This window comes from Haliotis rubra, unplaced genomic scaffold, assembly GCF_003918875.1.
Source record: "Haliotis rubra isolate DU_JTF1 unplaced genomic scaffold, ASM391887v1 Scf1176, whole genome shotgun sequence".
NCBI classification, from domain to species: Eukaryota; Metazoa; Mollusca; class Gastropoda; order Lepetellida; family Haliotidae; genus Haliotis; species Haliotis rubra.
This window is the reverse complement of record NW_025765088.1, coordinates 162,711-190,693: the sequence shown is the minus strand read 5'-3', so window position 1 is coordinate 190,693 and position 27,983 is coordinate 162,711. Positions and strand designations below refer to the sequence as shown.

General features: G+C 38.8%; 1 protein-coding gene across 1 annotated transcript; it reads right to left on the bottom strand.

Annotated features, from left to right (window-relative positions):
* Positions 1 to 20: 20 nt before the first annotated feature.
* Positions 21 to 27,450, bottom strand: LOC124258726 (clathrin heavy chain 2-like). Its single transcript, XM_046692810.1, is given in 10 exon segments — positions 21 to 458; positions 2,978 to 3,151; positions 3,538 to 3,654; positions 4,688 to 4,852; positions 5,811 to 5,929; positions 6,790 to 6,942; positions 8,418 to 8,520; positions 10,571 to 10,642; positions 10,644 to 10,688; positions 27,312 to 27,450. Coding segments are annotated over 10 exon segments (1,113 nt in total). The 5' UTR covers positions 27,369 to 27,450; the 3' UTR covers positions 21 to 350.
* Positions 27,451 to 27,983: the final 533 nt, after the last annotated feature.

Sequence of the window (27,983 nt, the reverse complement as noted above, 5' to 3'; positions counted from 1 at the left end):
TACCCACCCCTAGAGACTAGCCTTCCACTGACCAGAACCAAGGCAATAACCTTGATGGACATTTTGTGATATCTCCTCGAATCACATTCGGACTAGAGTTGATTTGTACCAAGCAGCTGTAACCATGGCGATTTGTAGATCTAGTTACTATAGAGATTCACAGGGTATATTTGTTCCATATTAACCTTCTTTACAAACTGTACCCAGCATGCAGCACCAGGACCGAAACGTTTCGTCCTTGCTGACAACATGAACGTGCAGGGATGCAGTAGACGACATTGCAGCTGCTTGGGTGAGGTTGATGTTGTTGCTTTCAGCTGTGATCACATGACCTCAGGTCGGCTAATCAGCTACAGTGTTGAGATTGCCTTCTCGAGACGTTTTGCGGAACAGGATTTCTTGGCTGTGTTTCTGAGATAGGAGATGAAACCATCTTTCTTCAGATCAATTGTAACGACCTGCAAGAGTGAGTGAGTGAATGAATGAGTGAGATAACCAATCCCATTACTTTCAATACTGTTCAAAGGGACATAACCAATCTCATTACTTTCAATACTGTGCAAAGGGACATAACCAATCCCATTACTTTCAATACTGTGCAAAGGGACATAACCAATCTCTTTACTTTCAATACTGTTCAAAGGGACATAACCAATCCCATTACTTTCAATACTGTTCAAAGGGACATAACCAATCTCATTACTTTCAATACTGTGCAAAGGGACATAACCAATCTCTTTACTTTCAATACTGTGCAAAGGGACATAACCAATCTCTTTACTTTCAATACTGTTCAAAGGGACATAACCAATCCCATTACTTTCAATACTGTGCAAAGGGACATAACCAATCTCTTTACTTTCAATACTGTGCAAAGGGACATAACCAATCTCATTACTTTCAATACTGTTCAAAGGGACATAACCAATCTCATTACTTTCAATACTGTGCAAAGGGACATAACCAATCTCATTACTTTCAATACTGTTCAAATTGACATAACCAATCTCTTTACTTTCAATACTGTTCAAATTGACATAACCAATCTCATTACTTTCAATACTGTTCAAAGGGACATAACCAATCTCATTACTTTCAATACTGTGCAAAGGGACATAACCAATCTCATTACTTTCAATACTGTGCAAAGGGACATAACCAATCTCATTACTTTCAATACTGTGCAAAGGGACATAACCAATCTCATTACTTTCAATACTGTTCAAATTGACATAACCAATCTCATTACTTTCAATACTGTTCAAATTGACATAACCAATCTCATTACTTTCAATACTGTGCAAAGGGACATAACCAATCTCATTACTTTCAATACTGTTCAAAGGGACATAACCAATCTCTTTACTTTCAATACTGTTCAAATTGACATAACCAATCTCATTACTTTCAATACTGTTCAAAGGGACATAACCAATCCCATTACTTTCAATACTGTTCAAAGGGACATAACCAATCTCTTTACTTTCAATACTGTGCAAACTGACATAACCAATCTCATTACTTTCAATACTGTTCAAAGGGACATAACCAATCTCATTACTTTCAATACTGTTCAAAAGGACATAACCAATCTCTTTACTTTCAATACTGTTCAAAGGGACATAACCAATCTCTTTACTTTCAATACTGTTCAAAGGGACATAACCAATCTCATTACTTTCAATACTGTGCAAAGGGACATAATCAATCTCTTTACTTTCAATACTATGCAAAGGGACATAACCAATCTCATTACTTTCAATACTGTTCAAAGGGACATAACCAATCTCTTTACTTTCAATACTGTTCAAATTGACATAACCAATCTCTTTACTTTCAATACTGTTCAAATTGACATAACCAATCTCATTACTTTCAATACTGTGCAAAGGGACATAACCAATCTCATTACTTTCAATACTGTTCAAAGGGACATAACCAATCTCTTTACTTTCAATACTGTTCAAATTGACATAACCAATCTCATTACTTTCAATACTGTTCAAAGGGACATAACCAATCTCATTACTTTCAATACTGTGCAAAGGGACATAACCAATCTCTTTACTTTCAATACTGTTCAAATTGACATAACCAATCTCATTACTTTCAATACTGTTCAAAGGGACATAACCAATCTCATTACTTTCAATACTGTTCAAAGGGACATAACCAATCTCTTTACTTTCAATACTGTGCAAAGGGACATAACCAATCTCTTTACTTTCAATACTGTTCAAAGGGACATAACCAATCTCTTTACTTTCAATACTGTGCAAAGGGACATAATCAATCTCTTCACTTTCAATACTGTGAAAATGGAAATATCAGATCTCTTATATTTTCACTCCATCTTCAATACATGAGACTCCTGTTCTAACTTATGTCTCCACAGATTTGATATTGGGTATTTCACTTTCCAGGGGGTTGATGATATAAAGGGATATTTCCCATTGAATACATGAGCTCTGGGTCCTGATCCACAGAGCAATCTTAAAGTTACTACCTGTCGTAACTCTATAATTTTCCAAAAGGTTGTGAATGTCCTAGGGCTACGGTTTGTGGGTCAGGACCCTGAACAGTCCTTCAGTTCTTGAGTGAGTTGCTGACAGACAAGGTGTCATAAACAGCACCATGATTCCTGACGATGACCTTTTCTGGCAGTGAAGGGACACCAAACACCACTGGCCATCTTTGTCGCTACCCAACATTTTACTTACATTATTCCATAACTTCTTTGAGAGGCTCTCACAGCAATAAAGAAGTTGCTCATCCATATATTGTTGCCCTTCATCACATCATTCCAGTGTGTTTCAACGAAATGTTTTTGAATTATACCACACATGTAAAGGGCAAATCAAAGTAGCAAGTCAATAAATACTGGCTTGAATCTCTTACCCAGAAAGTTTAGCCCACACAGCACGAATGTTGTTAATAAGATTTGTAAAGCAAGTGGGAGGGATCTACTGTTACCTACCTGTCCTCCCCGGGTCACTCCCAGAATGCCTTGTGTCTCATTGTTGAGAGCAGACGCGAAGATGATGTCAGTGGAGACTCGGGTGCAGCACAGACAGCTAGCTGTCTCCATATCACACAGATACAGGTAGCCATACTTGGTGATCATAAACAGCAGGCCGTACTTACTGGACACCTGCCACAGAAACACACAGGTAGGATTGGGTCAAGGACACCTGCCACAGAAACACACAGGTAGGATGGGGTCAAGGACACCTGCCACAGAAACACACAGGTAGGATGGGGTCAAGGACACCTGCCACAGAAACACACAGGTAGGATGGGTTCAAGGACACCTGCCACAGAAACACACAGGTAGGATTGGGTCAAGGACACCTGCCACAGAAACACACAGGTAGGATGGGGCGAAGGACACCTGCCACAGGAACACACAGGTAGGATGGGGTCAAGGACACCTGCCACAGGAACACACATGGAGGTTTGGGTTAAATGATCTTTCAGTTACATCCCTGTACAGCTTGACATATTTACCTGTAGCAAGATGAGGATGAAATAGTTTACCTGTAATGAGATGGGGAAGTCGTATCGGTCGTAATCGTCCAGGTACTGGACATGGTGGTACACATTCCTCGGCGCGAAATTCCCTGTCTTGTATGGACCCAGCTCGATCACATATACCTGTTTGGAAAGCAAGAATGAATACTGTCAGAATGTGAATGACAGCGTATTGTCCAATAGCATTAATATTTTCATCACCATAATAAACCTCACCTTCATTATCATCTTCATCATTATCATCATCATTATTATCAACTCCATCCTCATAACCCTCATCCTCATCCTCATTATAGTCCTCATACTCATTATCATCACCATAATCACCCTCATACCCATTATCATTCTCATCACCACCAAGACCACCATCGTCATCATCTTTATCATCGTCTTTATCATCCTCATCCATACCTTGCCATTATCATCACAATAATAATCCTCTTCATTATCATCCTCATCCATACCTTGCCATTATCATCACAATAATAATCCTCTTCATTATCATCCTCATCCATACCTTGCCATTATCATCACAATAATAATCCTCTTCATTAGCATCCTCATCCATACCTTGCCATTATCATCACAATAGTGAGTGAGTGAGTTTAGTTTTACGCCGCTTTTAGCAATATCATCATCACAATAATAATCCTCTTCATTAGCATCCTCATTATCATCCTCATCATCACCACAACCATCATCAACCTCATTATCATCATCCATACCTTGCCATTATCATCACAATAATAATCCTCTTCATTATCATCCTCATCCATACCTTGACATTATCATCACAATAATAATCCTCTTCATTATCATCCTCATCCATACCTTGCCATTATCATCACAATAATAATCCTCCTCATTATCATCTACATCCATACCTTGCCATTATCATCACAATAATAATCCTCATTATCATCTACATCCATACCTTGCCATTATCACAATAATAATCCTCATTATCATCTACATCCATACCTTGCCATTATCATCACAATAATAATCCTCCTCATAATTATCTACATCCATACCTTGCCATTATCATCACAATAATAATCCTCCTCTTCATGTTCATGCTCATCCTTATCATCCTCACCACCACCACCACCATCCTCCTTATCATAATCATCATCATCATCATCATCATCCGTACCTTGCCATTATCCTGAACATCCCGTGACCCAACACACAGAGCTGTGGATGATGACGGGTTCTCATCGAACTTGTATCTTGTGAAGCAGACGGTGTGTGCGTTGATACACTGCGTGATGTCCTCGTCCACGTTGTACAGCTGTGTCACGCCTGTGATCTTCTCATCCTGTGATAGAACAAATAGAGTAAGTCACTTGACCACATACATTGATGACAAGTCAGTTCGTACCTCCGCATAACACTCAGTAACACCTGAAATGTCCCACAATAACATGATAGCCTTGAAAAATAGTCTTGGTTCTAAGGCACCGTTGCATCATCACAAAGACTGAGGCATGTTTCAATGACATTTTCATTGCTGCAATACTATGAATAACAAGATCCAATGTATGCGCACTGCATCACTGCACATCTTGTGTTATGGTAATGGAACACAAATTGGTAATGATTTACAAATTCAATAGCAGTTTGTGTACTGAATGACAGACCTGTTTCACATGCAGAAATTAATATAACGTATGTATTTGCCTTGTAAAACTAAAGCTTGATCCTCCTGCCTGAAGAGTTACCATGGTGACCACAACAATCTGCTTCAAACTTATCAATATTCCAAGGGCAAAAGAGGTGAGGTGAGGTGAGGTGAGGTGAAATTGGGTATTACGTCGTGCTTGAGAATATTTCGCTCATATGACGACGTGCATGCGTGTGTATTTGTATGTGCGGCTGCTTGTACTAGCCCAGACTGAAGCTGGTTTTATAGTGCTAGCCCACTGAGATACCATGCCTCAGTGAAGCATGAATACCCCACTCAGACACATTATACTGACTCCGAGCCGACCAGTCCTTGTTGTACCCATTAATGCCGAGCACCAGACAGGGACCAACAAGTACTATATTTTAACGTCTTTTGGTATGACGGGGTCGGGAATCGAACCCACGACCTTCCGCTCTTCGGAAGGACGCTCTAACCACTACACCACGGAGGCGGTCCAAGGGCAAAAGATCACCCATTTTCAAATGTCATTGCCTGAGAACTAATTCTGTGTAGGGAAAACACGCCAGAAGACTGCCACCCTATGACTCCACCAAGACCAGGCAGGCCTGAAATGTCATGATTACTTTACCTCTGGAATAAGTCCTGTAAGAGCAAGCCATTTGAGACCAGGGTCGGCCTTGTAGCTGACGATCTCACTGAACATCAGACGAGTGTGTCGGAGAAACATCTTCTCCGGGGGACTGTCAGCTAGAACATAACACACACTGTCAGGTATACAGTCACAGGGTTCTACAGATTATCAGCCAGCACATTTAAGGGGCTTTTCATAAACCAATCACCCATTTTAAGAACTATAGAAACATATATAACACAAAAGTAGTTGAAAACACTCTAGGTCAGGGAGTGTGAGTTTAGTCTTATGCCACTTTTAGCAATATTCCAGCAAAATCACAGTGGGAAACACCAGAAATGGGCTTCACATTGTACCAATGTGGGGAACTGAACCCGCTTTAACCACTTGACCAAACCGCCCCACACTAGTTCAGGGAAATGTGGGACCGACCATCTAAGGGAAATAACTCTTAGCTACATTGCTACACTGGGAAAGTTTTGCTTCACGATGGACATTACTTACCCACTGTAAGGTATTTTTATTACGTATTTGTTTGCTATAAAATATGACTGACAAGTTTTGCTATATATAGAACCTTTTATGGGCAAATCAATTGCAATTAGGGTTCAAGGCTAAATTCAAGGCTAAAATGAATTTAGGGCCTTCTAACACCAAAATGTGCAAATTTCAAGCCTGTGTGAACCCTGAGTCAGATATATATTTGGTATATAGGAAGCAGGAATCGGACAAACAGCTTGTGTCAGATATATGGCCTACTAGGCTTCTGGCCAACAACCTAGCTCACGTCTGAAATATTGTTATCCTAATAAAAGTGTCTGTTCTCATACTATAAAGTAAAATCCAAAAGCAGTCCAACTTAATATGTAATTTAACAGCGGGGAGGCATAAAGACTTGCCAAATCTTTCAAGGCTTGAGTTGGATACATTTTTATAATTCACTGTCCAGGTTTCTGGGCAACAGACGAGTAGTTACCTTGCCAGAGGTCCCAGTGGTAGACAGCGGAGTCGGTCACCATGCCGATGACGTCCGAGTTGAGCCACGTCCAGTACATGATGGGTTCGTGCAACCGCGTCTTGCTCATCATCACCTTGGTGTCAAGGTTGAACACTTCAAACCTCAGTCCCGCTAAAACAGACAAACAACAATATTGGACCATTTCTTATCTCATCCGTGACTGAGTAAATGAGTTTAGTTTATGCTGCTCTCAATACATTCACTCATTCAGAAGCTGATAAGATAACCCTTGAAGATCCAGGTTAGATTTGGTCTTTAGGGACCGTTCATAATTTATGGCGTGTGTGTGTGTGTGTGTGTGTGTGTGTGTGTGACGATGATTTTTAAGGAGAAGCATGTACAATGTGAATGACCCCCCCTAAAATGTATGTACAAAGTTAGTGACCCCCTGCATGTCATGTACAAAGTCGATGACCCCCCATCCCCCTTTCCATATTTTTAAAGCATAATTTTAAAATACTTTTATGTACAAAATTGCTGACAAACACACACACACACACACAAAAAAACAACAACAACAACATGTGTACAAAATTGATGACCCCCCTACCTCCCCAGAACAAAATGGGTGACCCCCCTTAGAATCATCATCACCCTCCCTAGCCATGAATTATGAACGGTCCCTTAGTAACCCATGATTGTCATTTCAGGCGACTAACGGGATCGGGCGGTGAGGCTCGCTGACTTTGGTGACATGTCATCGTATCCCAATTGCATAGATCGATGTTCATGCTGTTGATCACTGGATTGTCTGGTCCAGACACAATATTTACAGACCTAAGCCACTGGAGCATAGCTGAGTGTGGCGTTAAACAACACACAAACAAACCCAACAGTCTCGTTTGGTTGACAGCAGACAGCTTGTGTTGGATTGTTGCGTGAACAAAGTTGCTAATTTCTTAGTGATGTCTACAGTCTCGTGTGTTGTAACCATTAAATAAACTGTTTGGCAAGTTACTATTGTTCATGTAATTATTTTCAATAATTGCCTTCAATGTGTCGTTGAAAAACATGAGGTGAGGTGAGGTGAGGTGAAATTGGGTTTAACGTCGTGCTTGAGAATATTTTGCTCATATGATGACGTGCATGCGTATGTGTATGTGTATGTGCGGCTGCTTGTACTAGCCCAGACTGAAGCTGGTTTTATAGTGCTAGCCCACTGAGATACCATGCTGCAGTGAAGCATGAATATCCCACTCAGACACATTATACTGACTCCGAGCCGACCAGTCCCTGTTGTACCCATTAATGCCGAGCGCCAGGCAGGGACCAACAAGTACCACATTTTAACGTCTTTTGGTATGACGCGGTCGGGGATTGAACCCGCGACCTTCCGCCTCCCGGGCGGACGCTCTAACCACTACACCACGGAGGCGGTTGAAAAACATGAGCGCACACCTTACATATGCAATGCTTAAAATCAATACTGAAAGTCCCTTACCAAGCTTATAGAGAGTCAGGAGTGACAAGGTTTATATACTCTAGACAGATACTACTTTGTAGGTTTTACGTGTCTTGGGTTGTTTACAACATATGTACTCAGTTTGCTGGTATCAGACTGACGAGCTAGTGAGCTCCCATCATACCTTTCAATGCTATGATGGGCTGGCTCGGGTTCATGAGGACTGAATCAGCACTCGTCTGTCCAGCGTACGAAATGGTACCATCTTTAGGGTTCAGGACTGTTACCTGGTGGAGAGAAAACAACCAATCAAAGACAAAAACCCTTTAACGTAAGATTAATTATACTGTTTCACAAAGGCAGTCCTGCCTCAAGGTGGTTACATACTGTGCCACTATCGCCAGTCAGCATTTATGTCAGGGACTAGTGATGTAACGATATGGAAATAGAAATACATTTTTTTCTCATGTGCCTTAGGGCACCTGACAAATATTTGAGATGTGCCTTTCAGAAATCAAGTGTGCCCACATGTTTTTAGAATAAATGACTGTAGCAATGTTGATGATCACTTGAAATTTATTGTTAGTAAACAACAAATGTAACCTGTCTTCTGTTTAAGATGGCTTTCTTAGCTTCATTTGTTCTGCTTTCCCAACACCTTTAATAGCTAAGAATTTTGTGACAGGTTCACTTGTTCAATATATCTAACTTACACAATTTTCTCTTCAATAACAGAACTATCAGTACTTCCACCACTCAAATGGAAAAACAACCACATTTCTCTGGATCATCCATCATAATTCCAGTGATGTCCTGGGCTATAAAGTCAATAGATGTTTCTGCTTGTTTGTCAGTTGCGCAAGTGTTTTGTTTGGGGGATCAAATGACTAGAGGTGTGTTATGTCTCTAACACTTTAGGCGTGCCATAAGGGCACCGAGAACATTTTTTATCCGTGCTATTTCAATATTTACGGTGCCATGGCACGCTAATATATGGGGTATTTTGAACCCTGACAACATTATATTGTGATAAGGGGCTCATGCAAAAAATACATTGATATTTACTTCTGGATAGCAATACATACAATCAATTACTGTATATTACCATAGAAAAGCCGAATTTTGAGGGGAAAAAGCAGTCTGCAGAAAGGGGTCGGCTTATGTACGGGTTACAGTTTCATCATTACAAGTTATATTGTTGTAAAAACATGTAAATGATAAAGGAAACCGTTTAATTTCATGACTAACAATAAACAGCAGAATTACACAGCACCTCCAAGCTCACGTTTCTCCCTTACAACAGTGTTCACGAATGGTGTTTCAAAGTCACAGGACATTGGGTCCTGTAAGTTTCAGATGTCTGTCTGACCCATTGAAAATGCACAGGACCCATGGAATAAAATTAAACACACATTTCAGATTTAATATTTCTTATAATTGACATTGAAATTATTAACAAGCATAAGATTTATAAACAGCAAACAAGTGTCACATGTCACATAAAACAACTTCAGTCAAAGTCATTGTGAAATATACAGTCAGACACTGGGGCCGGCGGGTTGTAGACTTCTGTCTGACCGTTGGCGAATCTGCCGTATTTGTCAGAGGGTCAGACGCTATTCGTGATCACTGCTTACAATATCCAACCTTTGCTAATTGAAATTTGAAAACAAAATGGGAGATGATATGGACTTATAGAACTAAAGGTGCTGTATAAGCATACAAATCATGTCACACCCATATTACTTTGTAGCATATCGTATTGCGGCCTGTGTGTATCATTACACTTCTATCAGGTTCTATTTGTGTGTCTGGGACTTTCAGGAAAACATCAGGGGTACATTGATGCTCTTGACATGAGGGGCGGTGGGGTAGTTCAGTGGTTAAAGTGATGGCTCGTCACGCCAAAGACCCGGGTTTGAATCTCCACATGGGTACAATGTGTGAAGCCCATTTCAGGTGTCCCCCGCCGTGATGTTGCTGGAATATTGCTAATAGCGGCGTAAAAACAAACTCAGTCAGTCAGTCTTGACATGAACATGGGTGTTGGTGGGTGACCACCGTACAACTGAGTACAAGATCATGGACAATGATTGGTCATCAGCTCAAGATAATCAATCACTGACTGTTTAAATATCTGTACAAGGCAACCAATGAATCAGTTATGGACTATGTAGGTTTTCTCCTGTACCACTGTGGGTGGTTCTTTTTGAGAATAAATGAATTGGAATTGGTAATAAATCAATCATATCCAATGCTTGATCTTTGTACAGAGTGATGATGATAATCAGCATATAAAAATGGTTGAGACGACAAAGTGTTCCTCATGTGACCTACCATGGCTGGTTTGCTGATCTCCTCTCGGCTCCCATGTCGTATGGAGATCCAGCGGTCCGAGGTCATGGTGACCCCGGTTCCATGTTACCTGCTCCGGGGGGATCCCTATGTGGGCCAGCTGAAATCACAACACAACCACATTAGGGAAAATTTACTGTTGCTGGATTTAAAAAGGCTCCCAGAGTTTGATGAACTGCACAATTTCCACGATGGGCTGACATCAATCTGCCTGCATCTGATTTAGAATTTTTAATCACATCAATGCCCTTTTCGATCAGTATATCCATTGTTCCGTGACTATACGAGTTAGTAGTGAGTGTCTGAGTTTAGTTTTACGCCGCACTCAGCAATATTCCAGCTATATGGCGGAGAATCAACAGTATGGACATCGATCTACGCATTTGGGATTCAATGAGTCAACCCATTCAGTGGACCTGACCACCAGGTTCCCGTTAGTCACCTGTTTTATGACATTGAAGACACCACCAGTTATCTACTCATGGCATTATTCCTTCAACCATTTATTGTGCAGACAGGGCTGAAGACACCAGGTGGTATATTCTCTCCAGCCATTTATTGTGCAGACAGGGCTGAGGACACCAGGTGGTATATTCTACCCAAACAGGAATGTCTGACTGACTGACTGAGTATGGTTTTTACGCCGCTTTTAGCAATATTCCAGCAACATCACAGCGGGGGACACCAGAAATGGGCTTCACACATTGTGCCCATGTGGGGATTGGAACCCGGGTCATCGGTGTGACGAGCCAACGCTTTAACCATTAGGCTACCCCACCGCCCCCAAACAGGAATGTAGTAGTGGAATGCTAATCACAGACTGTTAATGATGTTAAATGTTATTTTACTTATTCACAATGTCAGAGATCAAAGCCCGTTCCATTCATTCAATGATGTATGCCATGTGATAAGTGTAACTGGAATGGCAGGAACATGTATTGTGTCGAAGATATAGACTAACAACTAGTCTCTGAAATGAACATATTATATTGAAAAAAAATGTTCATAGTAAAAAAAAAATATAATGAAAAGGAGCCCTGACACTTTCTTCATTTTCAGAAGCTGTGGAAATCTAGACTTGCCACATTTTCTAGACTTGCGGGCGCTTTCTTGGATATATATGCTTCAGGGTCTGTACGAGAGACTATCTAAGATGTACAAGTTAGAAAACGGGCAAAGAAGTCTACACATTTGCCACTGACTGACTGACTGACTGATCTGTATTGCACAGAGTTTGGTTTATCAGAAAATTAACTGACTGACTGACAGAGTTTGGTTTTACGCCGCTTTTAGCAATATTCCAGCAGCATCACGGCAGGGGACACCAGAAATGGGCTTCACACATTGTACCCATGTGGGGATTCAAACCCGGTCTTTGGCATGACGAGCCAACGCTTTAACCACTAGGCTACCCCAACGCCCCTACCATTGGCCAATGAAAACCTTTGTCATGCATCTCTGTCCTTCTGCCCCAGGGGCTTTACACCATGCCCCTCAATTGTTTCGTTTTGGAATCAGATTACTGATGAAAAGTCTTCATCACTTTCCCTTGACCATATATTATATGCAACTTTCTATGAATATTATATCAATATCATCTCAACAAATGATTAAAAGCATCTAAGAAAACAGATATTGGCAATAATTGTTTTCACTTTACTTGTCCCTGAATGATCAAGGATTAAATACTGGTACTTTGTGAAACAAAACAATGTAAAAGATCAAAGTCTGAGTGGGTCCAAATCCAAAATTTGCAAAACAGGGAAACATCATGTCATTTTACTGATCACATGAACAGGAACAGGAGTGAGTTTGGTTTTATGCTGCTTTTAGCAATATCATGGCAGGGGACTCAAGAAAAAGGAAAGAAACCTTTCATAATTAACCACTAGACCACAGGACCAGTGAGTGGACAATAATCAGTGTTCCTGTCTGTACTTCACTAGTCCAAAATAACATTCGTAGATTTACAATCAAGACAAAATTCACTGGCCACCTGGACCACTGCAAAGTTGTCATTTAGTGGTCTTGATGAAGGTTTACTAGCCTGGGATCACAGGACCAGCGTAAACTTCGCACACTGAGAAACAGGCTTCAAACACTATGGGGAATTGAACCCTGGTCTTTGGCATGACAAGCAAACGCTTTAACCATTAGGCTACTCCCACCCAAAAAAACCCAACAAAGCAAAACAAAAAAAAAACAACAAAAACCAAGAAACAAAAACAAGTTTCAAAAACATGACTAATCAACCTCTCTTGATATCTGGCTCTTTAGTTGTTCAAACACACACATATTTTCACGACTGACTTTGACCTTGACATGAATGTCATAGTGTACGAAATATGCAAAACTAGTACTAAAGAAATTGCTTATTGAAAAACATTCAAGAGAAGTCTTAAAAGTCTATGAAGAAAATCCAGTGAACCGTTCTTAAAATATCTTGCTGACAATTCAGGTTAACATGCTGAAATCTTCAAAGTGTCGCTGTGAACTTGAAAATTAAGTGAAGGTCACCAAAATCGACTGGGCCCTGCGCCTCCCCTAGATAAAGCTTGGTACTGAATATGAAGTTAAATGAAGTAAAATGTGAAATGAAGGTCAAGGTCACCAAACCTGAGTTGGACCTTTCTTATACTGTGATGAAACTAGGTACCAAATATGAAAAGAATCTAATGAACAGTTCTTGATATTCCAATTCCAATGGACGGACGGACAGACGGAGCCTAAACTATATCCCCTGCTTCGCGCTAAACGCGCGGCGGGGGATAAAAAACAACAAAAAACAAACAAACTGCTGTTTCTGAGAACTAATTACTTTTTTCACAAGCACTGACCAGCACTAACTATTTTAACTACTAGATCAGCTGGAAATTGGAATAATATATTGGCCACCTACAACACACATGGTAATGGAGGACATTTATTTTCTTCTGAGTATAGTGTGATCACCAATGTTTCAAGAGAACACTATAAGACTGACCTGTGCTAACTATGATATTGTGGGGAGGTCAGCATGACCCAGTTACCATTGTGAGAACATGAAACAAGTCACAATGAAAACCAGGTGAAAATACAACTTGGGTCGTGCTGACATCAAACAAGTTGGAAGTAATGTGGCATGCTTGTTAAATTTACCGACTGAGAACAAGAATAGGCGGACTGGTGCCAAACTGGTGGGGTGAGGGAATGGTGTTATATTTGTATAAATATACAATGGTTATCTGTAGAACTGCTGTTAATGTAGTCTACTAGCAGTCTTACACTTAGAACACATGACCAACAGAGGTGTGATTGGGAACAAGAAATGGCAGGACTGATGCCAAAATTGGTGGGGTGAGGGAATGGACCATCATTTTCATAAATATACAACGGTTAGAACTGTTAAAGCAGACAGTCTGCTAGATTGACTGACTGACTGAGTTTGGTTTTACGCCGCTTTTAGCAATATTCCAGCAATATCACGGCGGGGGACACCAGAAATGGGCTTCACTCATTGTACCCATGTGGGGATTCGAACCCGGGTCTTCGGCATGATGAGCCAACGCTTTAACCACTAGACTACCCCACCGCCCCAGTCTACTAGACGTCTTAGACCAAACAAACGAGGTGTGACAGTATACCTGGTTTTAAAAGCCATGCGGTACATTCCACGGTTTTAGGAGGCGAACCAGTATTTCTGTTGATTTATTAGTACTCACTGTTTGCCATAAAATGTATAAGTAGTTTTCGAATGAATAAATAAATTTCACCATACGTATAACAAGATCCAAACACATTCCTCTGATTCACACAAAGGGTATATGATTTAGTGACTGCTTACACGCCACTAAAAGTCTGTTATCAAGACCGCAATATAAAACCAAGGTATGGATAAGCGAGTGATGTTTGAAGAAAACAAAATGGTGGAAAACTTTGAAAATCATCAAAAACTCAAAAGCAAAGGTTGCTTTCATTAACTACAACCTGCACTTTGATTAGACACATGTTCCAGCTATTCGTAAATAAACAATGATCAGTGGGCGATGCCAACATGACTCAGAATGAAAGGCAGACAACATTTGCAGTGTTTGCCCTAGGCATAAAAAATTTAGGAGCCATCATGACTCCCTGGTGTCATGGATATGTTTTTGGGGGTCAACTTCAGTTTGGAACTTTCATCAAGACATCATGATTGTTTTATAACGACAAAAAACAAGATAAGGCAGGACAAGTATTTAATCAGCACTGAGCAGTTAACTGGCAAACATTTAGTTTTAGAATGATGCAAGCTTTTAAATTCACTGTGTATTTGAGATGATTTGTGAATCAAATATGCAGGTTTTCTGCGTCATGGCAAACACTGCATTTGAAGTAGACAATCTATATTAATTGCTAAATTTGAAAAAAGTGCTGATTCTTTTACTCGATAGTCTGAAGTGTAGGGACACATCTAAGATATCCTCCCTCCCTCCCTCCTTCCTGCATGCACACATCATAAATTCAATAACTGAAACACGTCACAAGTCAATCTTAAAGCGCTCAATAAAAAGTTTGGTAATTTTGGCATGAATACAAAATGAAGACAACATTTTACCATGCTTATTTCTCTTACAGTGTGGCTGAACAATGATACAGAAATGTAACAGCAAGTAGCTGTCGATGGAAGTATTCTGCAGAGCTCCAGATAAGATTTAGCTCATGTGGGTACTGTACCCACTGTATTTTTTTGGAGTGGGTATTATGAATGTTGAGTGGGTATTTCATTTTCCGTTACCCACTGCTTTCAAATATGTGCGTATTTCAATCATTTTACTCACCTAAGTATATGTCATTGAGTAAGTTTACTAAGCAGGAAATGATTTCATAAAAAATCACTCATCCTATACTGACAGTACAACACTTGTCCTATACTAACAGTACAACTTGATAGCAACCGATGTCTTTTTCATTACGCAAGCGATTTTTATTAATATATTCCGTACGCATTTGTTTTAAACCTTTTGCGTATCTAACATTTTAAATGCGTAATTGGTACTCAACAATTATTTTTTCAATGCATAATTGGAAATTTTCTATGCGTATTTTACCCGGAAACGCAGCTTATCTCGGCCTCTGATTCTGTACTTGTTAAACAACTGTTTCTAATCAATGAACACTGATAACATCTGATCAGACAAAAATATCAATATTTTATATGAACAAATCGTTAAAAAACACTACACAATTCATTTGTGTTGCAGTCAGTGAATCAAACCTAGCAACTAATTATCCGTACTCCAGCTGATGCAGATATTGAGCTGTGTGCCCGACAGTTACGGTGCATAACGATGCAATAATGTCAACTTGTTAAACCAACCATGTAATGGTATTTGGTGCATATTCTCCGGGAACATGCAGAAGCATAATGGATTTCAAGTTATTGATTATTGCTGCAGCTCTTGAAGCGCATAATGCAGATGACGGTCACGGGCCACTATACCAGACTTTGAACAAGGTTTTATTTCAGTACTATGTTACATACACTGGGAGACATGTTTGGCTATATCAAGCTTGTGGTTTATGTAAAATAACAATGTTGTTTGGGAAAACTAGTCCCTCAAGACTTGCAATAGTCTTGGAGTATAGGACTAGTACTAGTGGACATGATTTCCAGGGAGGAGTGTTGCCATAGCAACTATACAAACTAAACTGCTGACCTTGTACAAATCATGGCTTTCTTCTAACATATTGATTGTAGTGAGTTGAGCAGTTTGTTGTGACGGCAACAATCTTTACTTTTAATGAAAAATATTGACATTCCTCTTAGGGCTGCACGGTATTACCACTATACTGGTATATTGCAATACACTTTTCAAACGATATGCACTGCAATATTTTTTTCTGAGAGCCAATATATTGGGTAAATAACATATATGAAGTTTTTGTGATTATCTTTATGGTTAAACTCTGGGTTAGAATTGGTCTTTAGTAACCCATGCTTGTCGTAAGAGACGACTAACAGGATCGGGAGGTCAGACTCGCTGACTTGGTTGACACATGTCATCATAACGCAGTTGTGTACATCAATGCTCATACTGTTGATCACTGGATTGTCTGGTCCAGATTTGATTATTTACAGACCACCACCATATAGCTGGAATATTACTGAGTGTGGCGTAAAAAAACCCAGACTCACCCACTCTGTGAATACATGGAAGATCTTGAAAAACAGAAAATAGCATGTCAAAGAAATGCAAACAAAACTTCTTTGGTGTTTGGCTTTTATACAAGTATACCAACCCTACTTGGGAATGCTGACCCATGAAGATCCAGGTTAGAAATAGTAACCCATGCTTGTCGTTAAGAGTCGACTAATGGGATCGTGTGGTCAGACTCGCTGACTTGGTTGACACATGTCATAGTATCCCATTTGCGTAGATCGATGCTCATGTTGTTGATCACTGGATTGTCTGGCACAGACTCGATTATTTACAGATCGCTGAGTGTGGTGTAAATCGAAAATGAGAAGGAATTGTGAATAAGATACTATATAAAATCTGTTGATTCTGCTTCTGAAACCAACAGATTGGGGGTTATTTCTCCAACTCTAATCATGCTAGAGACGGTATAAAGCCTCGATGTGATATCGCATAGTTACCTATTGTTCTATTTCACTCGCTCAAATGGGAATGTTGACAGGACATCAACATAGGTTGTGTTTGGGGGGCTGCTTCTGTTGCTAAATACCAATTGTACTGCTCATTCCTTGCAACAATGCACAAGCTTTGTATAATCTAAATCACACATGCAGAGTCATATTACTTCCATGTTCAACATGTTTAATAATTACTATCAGAAAATTAACTGAAATTAAATAGCTGACCATCTATGGAAACATAACACAGTTTACAGCTACTAAAACAAATTAAACATGTGTAAAATGATAATAAATTAAAGCATACTGTTTGTAGGGCTGCGCAATAGAACCGGTTTACCGGTATTTACCGGTTCAGACATGAAAACGATACGTATTGCGATACGCTGATTGAAAACCGGTATTTTGACATGCATTCGGAAAACTTTGTAACAGTCGAAAATCTTCGGATATTTCAGTTTTTTTAATTGTTCTTTTCCCCTGTTTCATTAAGCCAAATGTTACTTACATTTTTATTTTGTCATGATTAAAAGTTTTTACAAAAGGTTAACCAATCATAGTGATTTTGTTGTGTTTTTGCTTTATAATCAAGCATTAACTCGATTATAAGTAGTTTTTGTTAAAAAAATAATCCTTGCAATATATTGCAATACATATCGCAATATATGCTTCTGCATCGCAATATATCGCAATATGAAAATTCTCTGCAATACCCACCCCTAACTGTTTGTCATGACCTGTAAATGCAACATGTGTCCTTCACAAAAGCAATCACATGTATGATTCCTGTTAACAACTGACATGGAAAGCATGATGTATTTAAACAGGATTGACATTTCACCCCTATTAAATAGTAGTGGTGGTCCGATTAATTGAAATAATCGAAGATTGGTCGCAGTGACTAAACAACCAAGCAATCGATCATGTTTTCTCATAATCCAACACAAACAATTCTGGAACACTTGTTTTCATAAACAATATTTTTCACAAGGTTGGTTTTGTCTGTTACATTACATAAGCACTACAAGCTTGTTACAAGTCATGATTGAATTTGTCTTAAAGACTCCAAGAAATTGATGTTCCTAACATGCTAGTCATCCTTTAAACATGTGAAATTTTGTTAAAGATGTGACTTTTTGCCAAAAAAACCCCCAAGAACTACATGTTTTTTCCTTATTTTTATGTGAATTAACAAATTTCATTAATGACGCTAACCAATTTTTTTCAATGATTGATCGGTTGTAATAAACCAATCATCAATTATGAGATTTTAACCGATTCCCAACACTATTAAATAGACAACCCATACATCTATCAGCTCCAAACATTAAAGGAAAACAAAAGACACAAATATATTTACAATCCAATATATTCAACGTACTGAAAACAATTATCAATCAAAAAACCACAATAAACATTACAATAAATACCAATCTCAAAATGCTATCTACGCTCGACACAGATAGTTCTCAGGCCAAGGAGTTGACTCCTGAATGCCTCAAATAAAATAGAAACTCCATCTATTAGCAGTTGCCATGGCAACAACCATTACCACTAACCTCATCAGCTTAAGTATAAAAGTTGTGAGTATGTTCTGATGCTGAAGATAACAGTGCCTCTGCCGACTGCCAAACTCACCTCCACTCATTCCAGTGTTACCCATTACCAGACACCAGTGTGAGGATGTGTGCCTGCCATCTCTTTGATTACCACGATCAGCGTGATCAGTTTAAACAGGATTTGGTTATTAAATTAGGCCTCTCTATGTTCAGCAAGGCAGGCAAACTGGGTTGCAACAGGGCTGTGCATGGCCATGCATAACACAACACTTAATTCAGCTTTAGTTTATAACCAGGATCATGAATTTGCTACACACACCCAAAAGGAACAATTAATTCTTAATTTCCAAGATATGTCATCACATCTAAATTTTGAATAGATTCCTTCAATGAATCCTTGTATCACCATAGTCTCCTCACACTTCATACTGCATCCCAGTGCATGTCATCATACTACAAGTTTTCAAAATGGAATTGTTACAATTTGCCTCATTAACATGTGGAATGTACCTGTGTATTTCTGCATCTTTGTACATACTGTGTTTATATTTGTAGTTTATAGCATATTGCCACTGTTCCTTCCTGGGATGCTATGCACTGAATAACTTATCATACTGATTCACAAAGAAATATGTAAAACCTTTATCTTATGTTTTTATGTGTACATAATACCACTGGGCGGTGGGCGAGCTGGCTAAGGCCCAGGCTAGTGATCCAGCGAGGTTGAGGTGTCGGGATCGAGCCCACCTGTGACCGGGTGTAAAACCTTGGAGTCAACTTTGTGTGCAGACTCTTTCAGTGTTGTCACAACCCCTAGTGTACAGTACACAACCCTGTGCACTTAAAAGAACCCACGAATCCGTTGGTATTTGACCAGATGGTGGCCACATGAGTACATGCAAACACCTAGTTGCGGGTACAGCAACGTGCAGTGAACTTGGACAAAGTACTGTGACTATGTGTCCCAGTCCACCCAGCTGTGAATGGGTACCTCATTAGGATGAGAAAGCCACAATAACTCGGTGCACCTAGTGGCTGCAAGAGTTGGATACTCCCCAGGGAGTTGAGATTGATAATGCGATGTGCTGTTGAGATTGACATCCAATGATCGAGGGAAAAAATACCAGCGCCTTGAGCATGTACTAGTGCGTGGATATGTGCGCTATATAAATATCCTATAATAAAATATAATAATAATTTTTAAAAATTCTATGGCTAGACAACACAAACATGTTCTTAGTTACAAATGTTCAATATCTAATAAAATAATAATAATAACAATATCTTGAAAACAACATTAACACAATTTCACAGTTATCATGGTATGGTTTATTAACAAGTGAGTGATTTGTTTGACAAACTCAATGCATGATATAACCTCAGAAGGCTATGTTTTGTTCGTTGTTTCATGCTGCACTTAGCAATATTCCAGCTATATGACGATGGTCTGTAAATAATTGAGTCTGGACCAGACAATCCAGTGATAAAGTGACACCAAGAACATCAATCTAATCAAATTAGATAATTACATGCATTAACCCAGTCAAGAGGCTGACCACCTGATCCAGTTAGTTGCCTCTTACAACAGTCATGGTTGCTGAAGACAAATTCTAACCAAGACCTTCAAGGGGCTTGTTTGTTGTTTAAACTTGTTGTTTCACATGTGTTTATGATATTGGTTTGCAATATTTTGTTTTCATTTGTTTGAACCCAGTAACCGTGGTTGTCATGTTGTTACTTACAAAACAATCAATATGGTGCACTCAGTACCAGTAAAACACTACAGACAAGTACACTGATCGATGATGTGTGAGAGATTCAAGAGGTGCATGTCCGTACATAACTACAGATGTGCTAGTTACATCCTCAATAGACTGGTACACCATGAAGATGCAGGCTAAAATTGGTCTTCAGTGCCCCTGTCTGTCTTTAGACTTTTAGATTATAAAAAGATTATCACTGTATATCCATCATGCTATTATGTTAAGAAAACAATTGTTATCCTCCTAAATGAGAACCTTGTTTGTCACCGCTGTATATGGGCCGGTGGCCTTAATAATAAATAATAATAAATGCATATTCATAATGCGCCCCTTCCACACCCTAAGGCATGCTCAAAGCGCTACAGAATATTTACACTGGAGTATTTACAGATGAAGTTATACATAATATACTGAGAAAAGGTGGGTTTAAATCTGGACTTAAAAATGTCAATTGTGGCAGAGCTTTTAAGGGCACATGGGAGAGAGTTCCAAAGCAAAGGCGCGGAGTAAGAGAATGATCGGTGTCCGAAGGATTTCAGTTTGTAGGATGGGATGACCAGTCGGTTTTGTGTGTTTGAGCGCAAGTTGCGTGCGGGGACATACGGATGTAGGAGTTCAGACAAGTAGGAGGGAGCCAAACCATGGAGGCACTTGTATGTCAGACAGAGGATCTTAAAGTCAATTCTGGCCCTAACTGGTAGCCAATGCAGTTCTTTCAACACTGGTGTTATATGGGAACGTTTAGAAGTCTTGCTGATGATGCGGGCGGAAGTATTTTGGATCTTCTGAAGCTTATCAAGGAGTTTAGAACTGAGGCCTTACATACAAATAAACATATTTTGACCCTTTTGACTAAGAGCAGTGTCATTAAAATCAGACCTCAGTTCTTGCTACTGCTAAACAAAGATCTGAAGACATCCACATATATTTTCTATTTCTAATTCCGTAACCTCGAATAAATTAACTCATAGTGCATTTGATAGGATCTTCAAAGAGAGACAAATAATCAATGTACTTGATGAAGGTCATTGTATTTTGATAAACATGTTTGTCCATGGCCCCTGGCTCAAGGCATAAGCTCTGTTTGTAAATGATTTTTAAAGCTGCAGTTGGAGATACTAAGTTTCTTGAGAAATACTAATGACCGCAACGCAGAGACAAGATAAAATGATAATTTGTTCATTATCTACTCAAGCAACTTTTCGTACTGGCTGTAAATTTCGCGAATCACCTGCGTGCCTGATTTGTTCAAAGCCAAAATGATTTCAGACACTACAACTCCGGCGCAAGTAAACAACGAAGTACTGGCAACCTACACATGCTAGGTGTATAATCATCATGAATGGGGGTAGGTGTACAAACCTATAAGCTTCAACCTTATGACTGACTGACTGAGTTTGGTTTTACGCTGCTTTTAGCAATATTCCAGCAACATCACGGCGGGGACACCAGAAATGGGCTTCACACATTGTACCCAGGTTGGGATTCGAACCCGGGTCTTCGGCGTGACGAGCCAACGCTTTAACCACTAGGCTACCCCACCGCCCCCTTCAACCTTATGACTCTCAACATGAGTTTATCATATGTTCATATGACAGATTTTAGCCAACTGAACAAGCTGAATTTGAAGAAATAATGTGAAGAAAACTCTTAAGATATATTCTTTTGAAACAAGAAAAGAAAATCTTTGTCTCGTCTGAGATAACCTCTACAAGTCAGGATGATTTCATTGATCTTGGAGTTCTTCCAAACAGACATTGATTAAAATTGAAATAAATAATTGAGAACAGGCTCTAGTGAGGAAACTGAATATGCACAAAAATATGGCAAAACTCCAAACACAAATGGATCTTGAAGAAGTTAGCCTAATGAAATGAAGGTCACTGCTAACGATATGTAGTCCAAGGATCAAGCAAAAGAGCACTTCCACATTCTAGGTTGTAATTTATATGCTGTCTTCAGCGACTGCCTCTAGTTTGTGCCCACGTCAGCCATGGTTGTATTTGTGTCAATGATTTACCATTATCTTTACTGTCTCATTTGTTTCAATAAATGAAAAAAGAAAGTTTCAAACACGCATCCTAGTGGCAAAAGCTTTGGTCTCCATGAACTGGGGACTGCTACTTCTAAAACTAGTATTACTTTGTAATCATGGTCGTAATGAAGAAGAATTAACTTGAGGATTTTGATTTCATATGGAATTTAGATTCTAAAATATTTGGTGATGATGATTTAAGCATTTAGAACTTGCACCGGTGCAACCTGAAACTGCTAAATGCAACTTCTTACATATATCAACTTCCACCCAGTGCATGATAATATTTTAAGTTCAAAGAACACAGACTTCAGCTGGAAGACAGATTGATGAGGAACTGACGTGGAACAGTGACTCTGATTATTGTAGGAACAGTGAATGAAGGACTTACTGCTCATGAAAGTTTAGGAAGTAAGATAGCTACAGATTTCTTTTGTCATAATACTGTTCCAAACCATCTTTACCAAAGCTCAAGCATTATGCAAAATTTTATATCAAGCAGCAGGTGCAACATGTTTTTATTTGGTGCAACAAGTTAATTGTCTTAGGTTGCACTCGGTGCAAGTAGGTTCCATTTCCTTAAAAGACCACTGCAAGTTTTTTCTCAGAACCGGTATATTGGGTGATAAAAATATATAAAGTTTTGTGATAATCTCTATGGCTTAAGTTAAAATCTACACAGACTAAATTTCATAGTGCTGTTTTTACAGCCATAACATTTATATTTAAGGCTTTATATGTAGACAATAGGCTCTGCATGTACAATCAATAACACTCATTGTCAAACACTGAAGCTCACAATACAATTTATTTGCCAATACGATGCTCTAAATTAAATTCAAATGGCTACCAGGAAGGAAATTTGAGGCTTGAGTGAGTCAGAGAGTTACTGATTGTCTGAAAACCCTTGACAAGTGAAAATCATAAACTTTCAGACATGGCCATACATATACTACTCACACTTTGCTAAGGATAACAAAAAATCCCAACTGTACTTAAACATAGATTTATAATTTGAAATTGTATCCACTTAAAATTTGATAAATAATATTATGGAAACACCTCTTTAGACAAACAGCCACTTTGATCTAACCTTATGCACTTGACACATGAGTAACCATAAAAATGGTTTTCATGGCACCAATCAACCATTTTGCAAATCATGGAATGAGTCATTGACAAGTACACAACACCTGTCAATAGCAGGCATGGGGTCCACAAGATGCAATGACATACTGAAACCTAGGATCCATGCTTACAATAAGCTTAGATATTTAAACCAAATTAGATCCCACATCATATTTTTGTGTGGAATCAATGATTTGATCCTCAGCAAAGTGTGAATAGTATATTTCATAATACTCAGAATTCAGTGTAAACATTGCTGCACAAATATAGTCATGGACTTAATTTACCATATCATTTTTTTGTATCTTTTAAAATCAGATATAAAGTTCAAAGTGTAAGTTAGTTACTTTGTGCAATTATGATATTTTGACATAAACCAGGGATACTCCACAACAGGGATAGGTCACTCGCTTGCTTTCTTTACCATTTGTACTAATTAACGTGTGCCTCGTCATGCTCCAACGCACACAGTGACTTGGTTCGGTCCCTGGCTGCATTTAACAGTACTTCAGCCAGTGTATTGTATAGGTCGGAATTTTACAATGAATGAATGAATGAATTAAGAGCAAGAATTTTATGTGAATGAATGAAAGAAATTAAGAAAAAGAACAAAAGAAAAAGAACATATGTGAATGAATGAAAGAATAAATGATACACCACGGCCATCCCTCCCCAAACATGTTAAAGAACGCAAAACTATCGGTAGAACACATGTTAACATCAGCTGTCCTTTTTCAAAAAAATTACTTTGAGACATTTTTTTACATTAGTAACTAATTCAGATATCTTATTGCATGTGTGGAATGACATGGGCATTGACAGAATGTTAACTGACACTGTCACAGACCCCTCAAGAACAGAAAGTTTAGAACTATCACAAAGCCTTGCAAACACCTTTCCAGTTTTGTCAAACACTAAGATCAACAAGAAAGAAAGAAGTTTTAGAACTATAACACTCAAGCATCCACAAGCACCAATGGTATCAGAACAGATCGGTGATATGTCATATTTTCACACACCTCAAATACACACTAACAAAAAAATAATTAAAACTATCACTATTACTTGCAAAACACTTTCACCTGATGGTATATTCCCCTCATAAAAATTAAAGGTGTATTTGAAAGATGTTTTGAACACTAACTAGAAACACTCAAACAACTGTAGTATTTCAATGGCAGATCGTGATATGTCATATTTTTCACACACCTCAAATACACACTAACAATTTTTTTAAATTATAAAACTATCACTATTACTTGCAAACACCTTTCACCTGATGGTATATTCCCCTCATAAAAATTGAAGGTGTATGTGAAAGATGTTTTGAACACTAACTAGAAACACTCAAACAACGCCCTGTAGTATTTCAATGGCAGATCGTGATATGTCATATTTTCACACACCTCAAATACACCCTAACAAATTTTTTTTAGTTATAAAAATATCACTATTACTTGCAAACACCTTTTAACTAAAGGTATATTTCCCTTCTAAAAATTAAACGAATATGTGAAAGAAGTTTTTAGCGATATAATTTAGTCTTTCTTAAGCTGTGTACTGAGAATTGAAGCCAGTGAGCTACAACATGCCCACTTGAAACTTTACTACAAAGCTACTGTACTTATACTGACACTAATAACAAGTATTTGACTTAAAATGAAGTGACAGAATAGGTAACTTATCTTCTACATGTAGGTTTTCAGTTGTCACAACACTCAGCGTATGTAATCAGCTGTTGAAAATAAACCGGGCTCAATCTTAAAAACTACGCTGCCGCCATATTGGCTGCACTGGTCACGTGACGAGCCGAGGCATAGCTTAGGAGCTTTCCGAGGAGTGACCACTCCCTCTTATAGAGTCTCCCTGCATAAACACATAAATGCCAAATGACAGCTATGATGTTCACAAAATGAAAAACGTTTACATTATTATTAAAGGCACAATGCCACACATTTTCAACAATATTTTGACCTATATTTTATATATATTGGGGCATATGCACTCACTTTAGCTTCCTATTGATGCACTAAAAATTCTTATTTATAATATTATCCCTTATGAAATCTGTAATTGTAACTTTGAGGCAAATAGCTTCCAAACAGAGAACACTTGCCATATATGGAATGTAAGCAATTACTCCGTACATCGAAGTTTGCCGAACTGGTTTCAATCACAAATTGTGCGTAGGATATTCGTAAAGAGAATTCCAAGGGACATATCTCTATGGGGTTCACTTGAAATAATGTTTGGTGGATAGAGGGCGTGAAAGACGAAATAATGCAATTTAATATTGTAATCTAAATACGTTATTTTTTGGGAAATAAATCATATGGTAGCTCCTCTGAGGGACGATAGTTAGTATCATTGAGAGAAATGCATTATTTATTTTTTGAGAAGTGTGGTGTGATATAGTGCCTTTAAGACAATACAGTAGTATAGCAAGATCTAACAACACAGATTTCAAAGTTTACTATTTTCTAAAGGATCCTTGGTATGAAAAGAGAGGTCTCTGGGTGACCAGTGTCCAAACGACAATATGTCATCGTGGATCTGGGTAGTTAAGAATACAATTCAGTCATTTATTAACCTCGTTCAATAAATCGATCTCAACGGTACTGAGCATACTTCTTCAGAAAGCTAATCCATGACCTAACTCATAAGGATCATAAAGTAGTACCTCTAAATCTAAGGATCAGAGCATCCCTCTACATATTTAAGTAAGAACCACAGTTGGCAGCCTCAGCCAAATAGCCCTGCAGTAAGCTGCGTCTGGTAAACAACCTAGGTGTGCTTCCAATGTTCCATCAACTGAGTGATTATTAAAAGACTAATTTTCGAATTTTCAATTATTCACACAAGTATAGTCAGACTCTGGAGTTCCATGAGTACCAACTGCTGTGGCCCAAATCGATTTGTTGATGAGACCATTAGGGTGTGGAATTGCTTGCGAAATGACTTTAAAAAGTTTATCTATACTGATTTTTCTGCAGGCTTCTTTGGAACTGCATGGTCTCGAATGCAAATGTTCTTCTTGAATACATGAATCTCCTCTGTAATTTCCTTTTATTTCTTTTTAATATTTTAATGTAAATATATTTCTCTTTTTCTCATGCAATTTTGTCATTTCAGTTGCTAAATACTGTTATGCCTAAAACAGTTTGGCAAAATAATAGCTCTAAAGAGCTGAAGGTATTTTGTTATGTGTAATTAAAAAGTTCCTTAACATTTCTGGAATCTTGTACCCTATCTTGTATCCATAGTCATCTTCCATGCATATTTCCCCAAGGCGAAATATTACTTATTAGCCTCCTGTACAACCATGTTTGCAAGGCTGACATAAGCCTGCTGAGAATTCAACTGGTACTGAATGTTATTGTCAGAATGGTTTGAATAATAAACAAAATACAAATAACAAATATAACCAGATTTAAACAAAAAACACTTTGGCGGTGATATACTTTCCAAATAACATCGAAATAACAAACTGACAAAAGTGTCTGTACATTGACTCCACTGTGGAAGACGCACCCTTTAAAAACTGCGAAATCAAAACACCTCCTTCGGCGTCAGCGCCTTCATCACCCATCGCAGCTACGAACAATTGCACTTGTCTACCTACCTGCACCAGTTCATTGATGGTGATGGGAGGACCTCGCTCCTGTGAATCAATGCTCATTTTAGCTACTGTCGTCTACAACATCCATGATAATCCTGCTGCTTTTGCCTTTCCCTATATCAACAAAATGTCAATTTCAACCTCAGCGGAAGTACAATTTGCAATGTCAACAAAGATGCTAGTATCCTGAAAACTATTTACGTTTGTGTTCAACGGATGTATTCACGTCAGGCAAGGAAAATAGACAGACTGGTGTTCCGTTAAATGGTGAGGCTTGATTCACCAAAATTATATTACAGTCTACTGGGTTACACAGAGCAGTCCTGAGTATCGGGTCGACTGACACACATACATTTATCGGCCAGTCTCACCCAGGGACGGTCTTTTAGCCAGTCTTAGTGACTAAAAATATTACGTCTCATGGTCAGTCTGAATCAGTGATTCCACCTGATGTTCGCGAAAGGGGGGAAGCATGTCCTGCCCCACCGATAACCCGCCAATCCAAGCAAATTACATCTCTGAATATATGGTCTAATTTTGATAGTAATCAATTACAAGCCCATTTATATTGAAAAGGAGCCTAGCACCTGAACTGAGGAAATCTAGACTTGCTCTTATTTAGGGCTTTAGCCTGTGAGATGTGTAATCAGTGGACTGTGATGACATATGTTGATA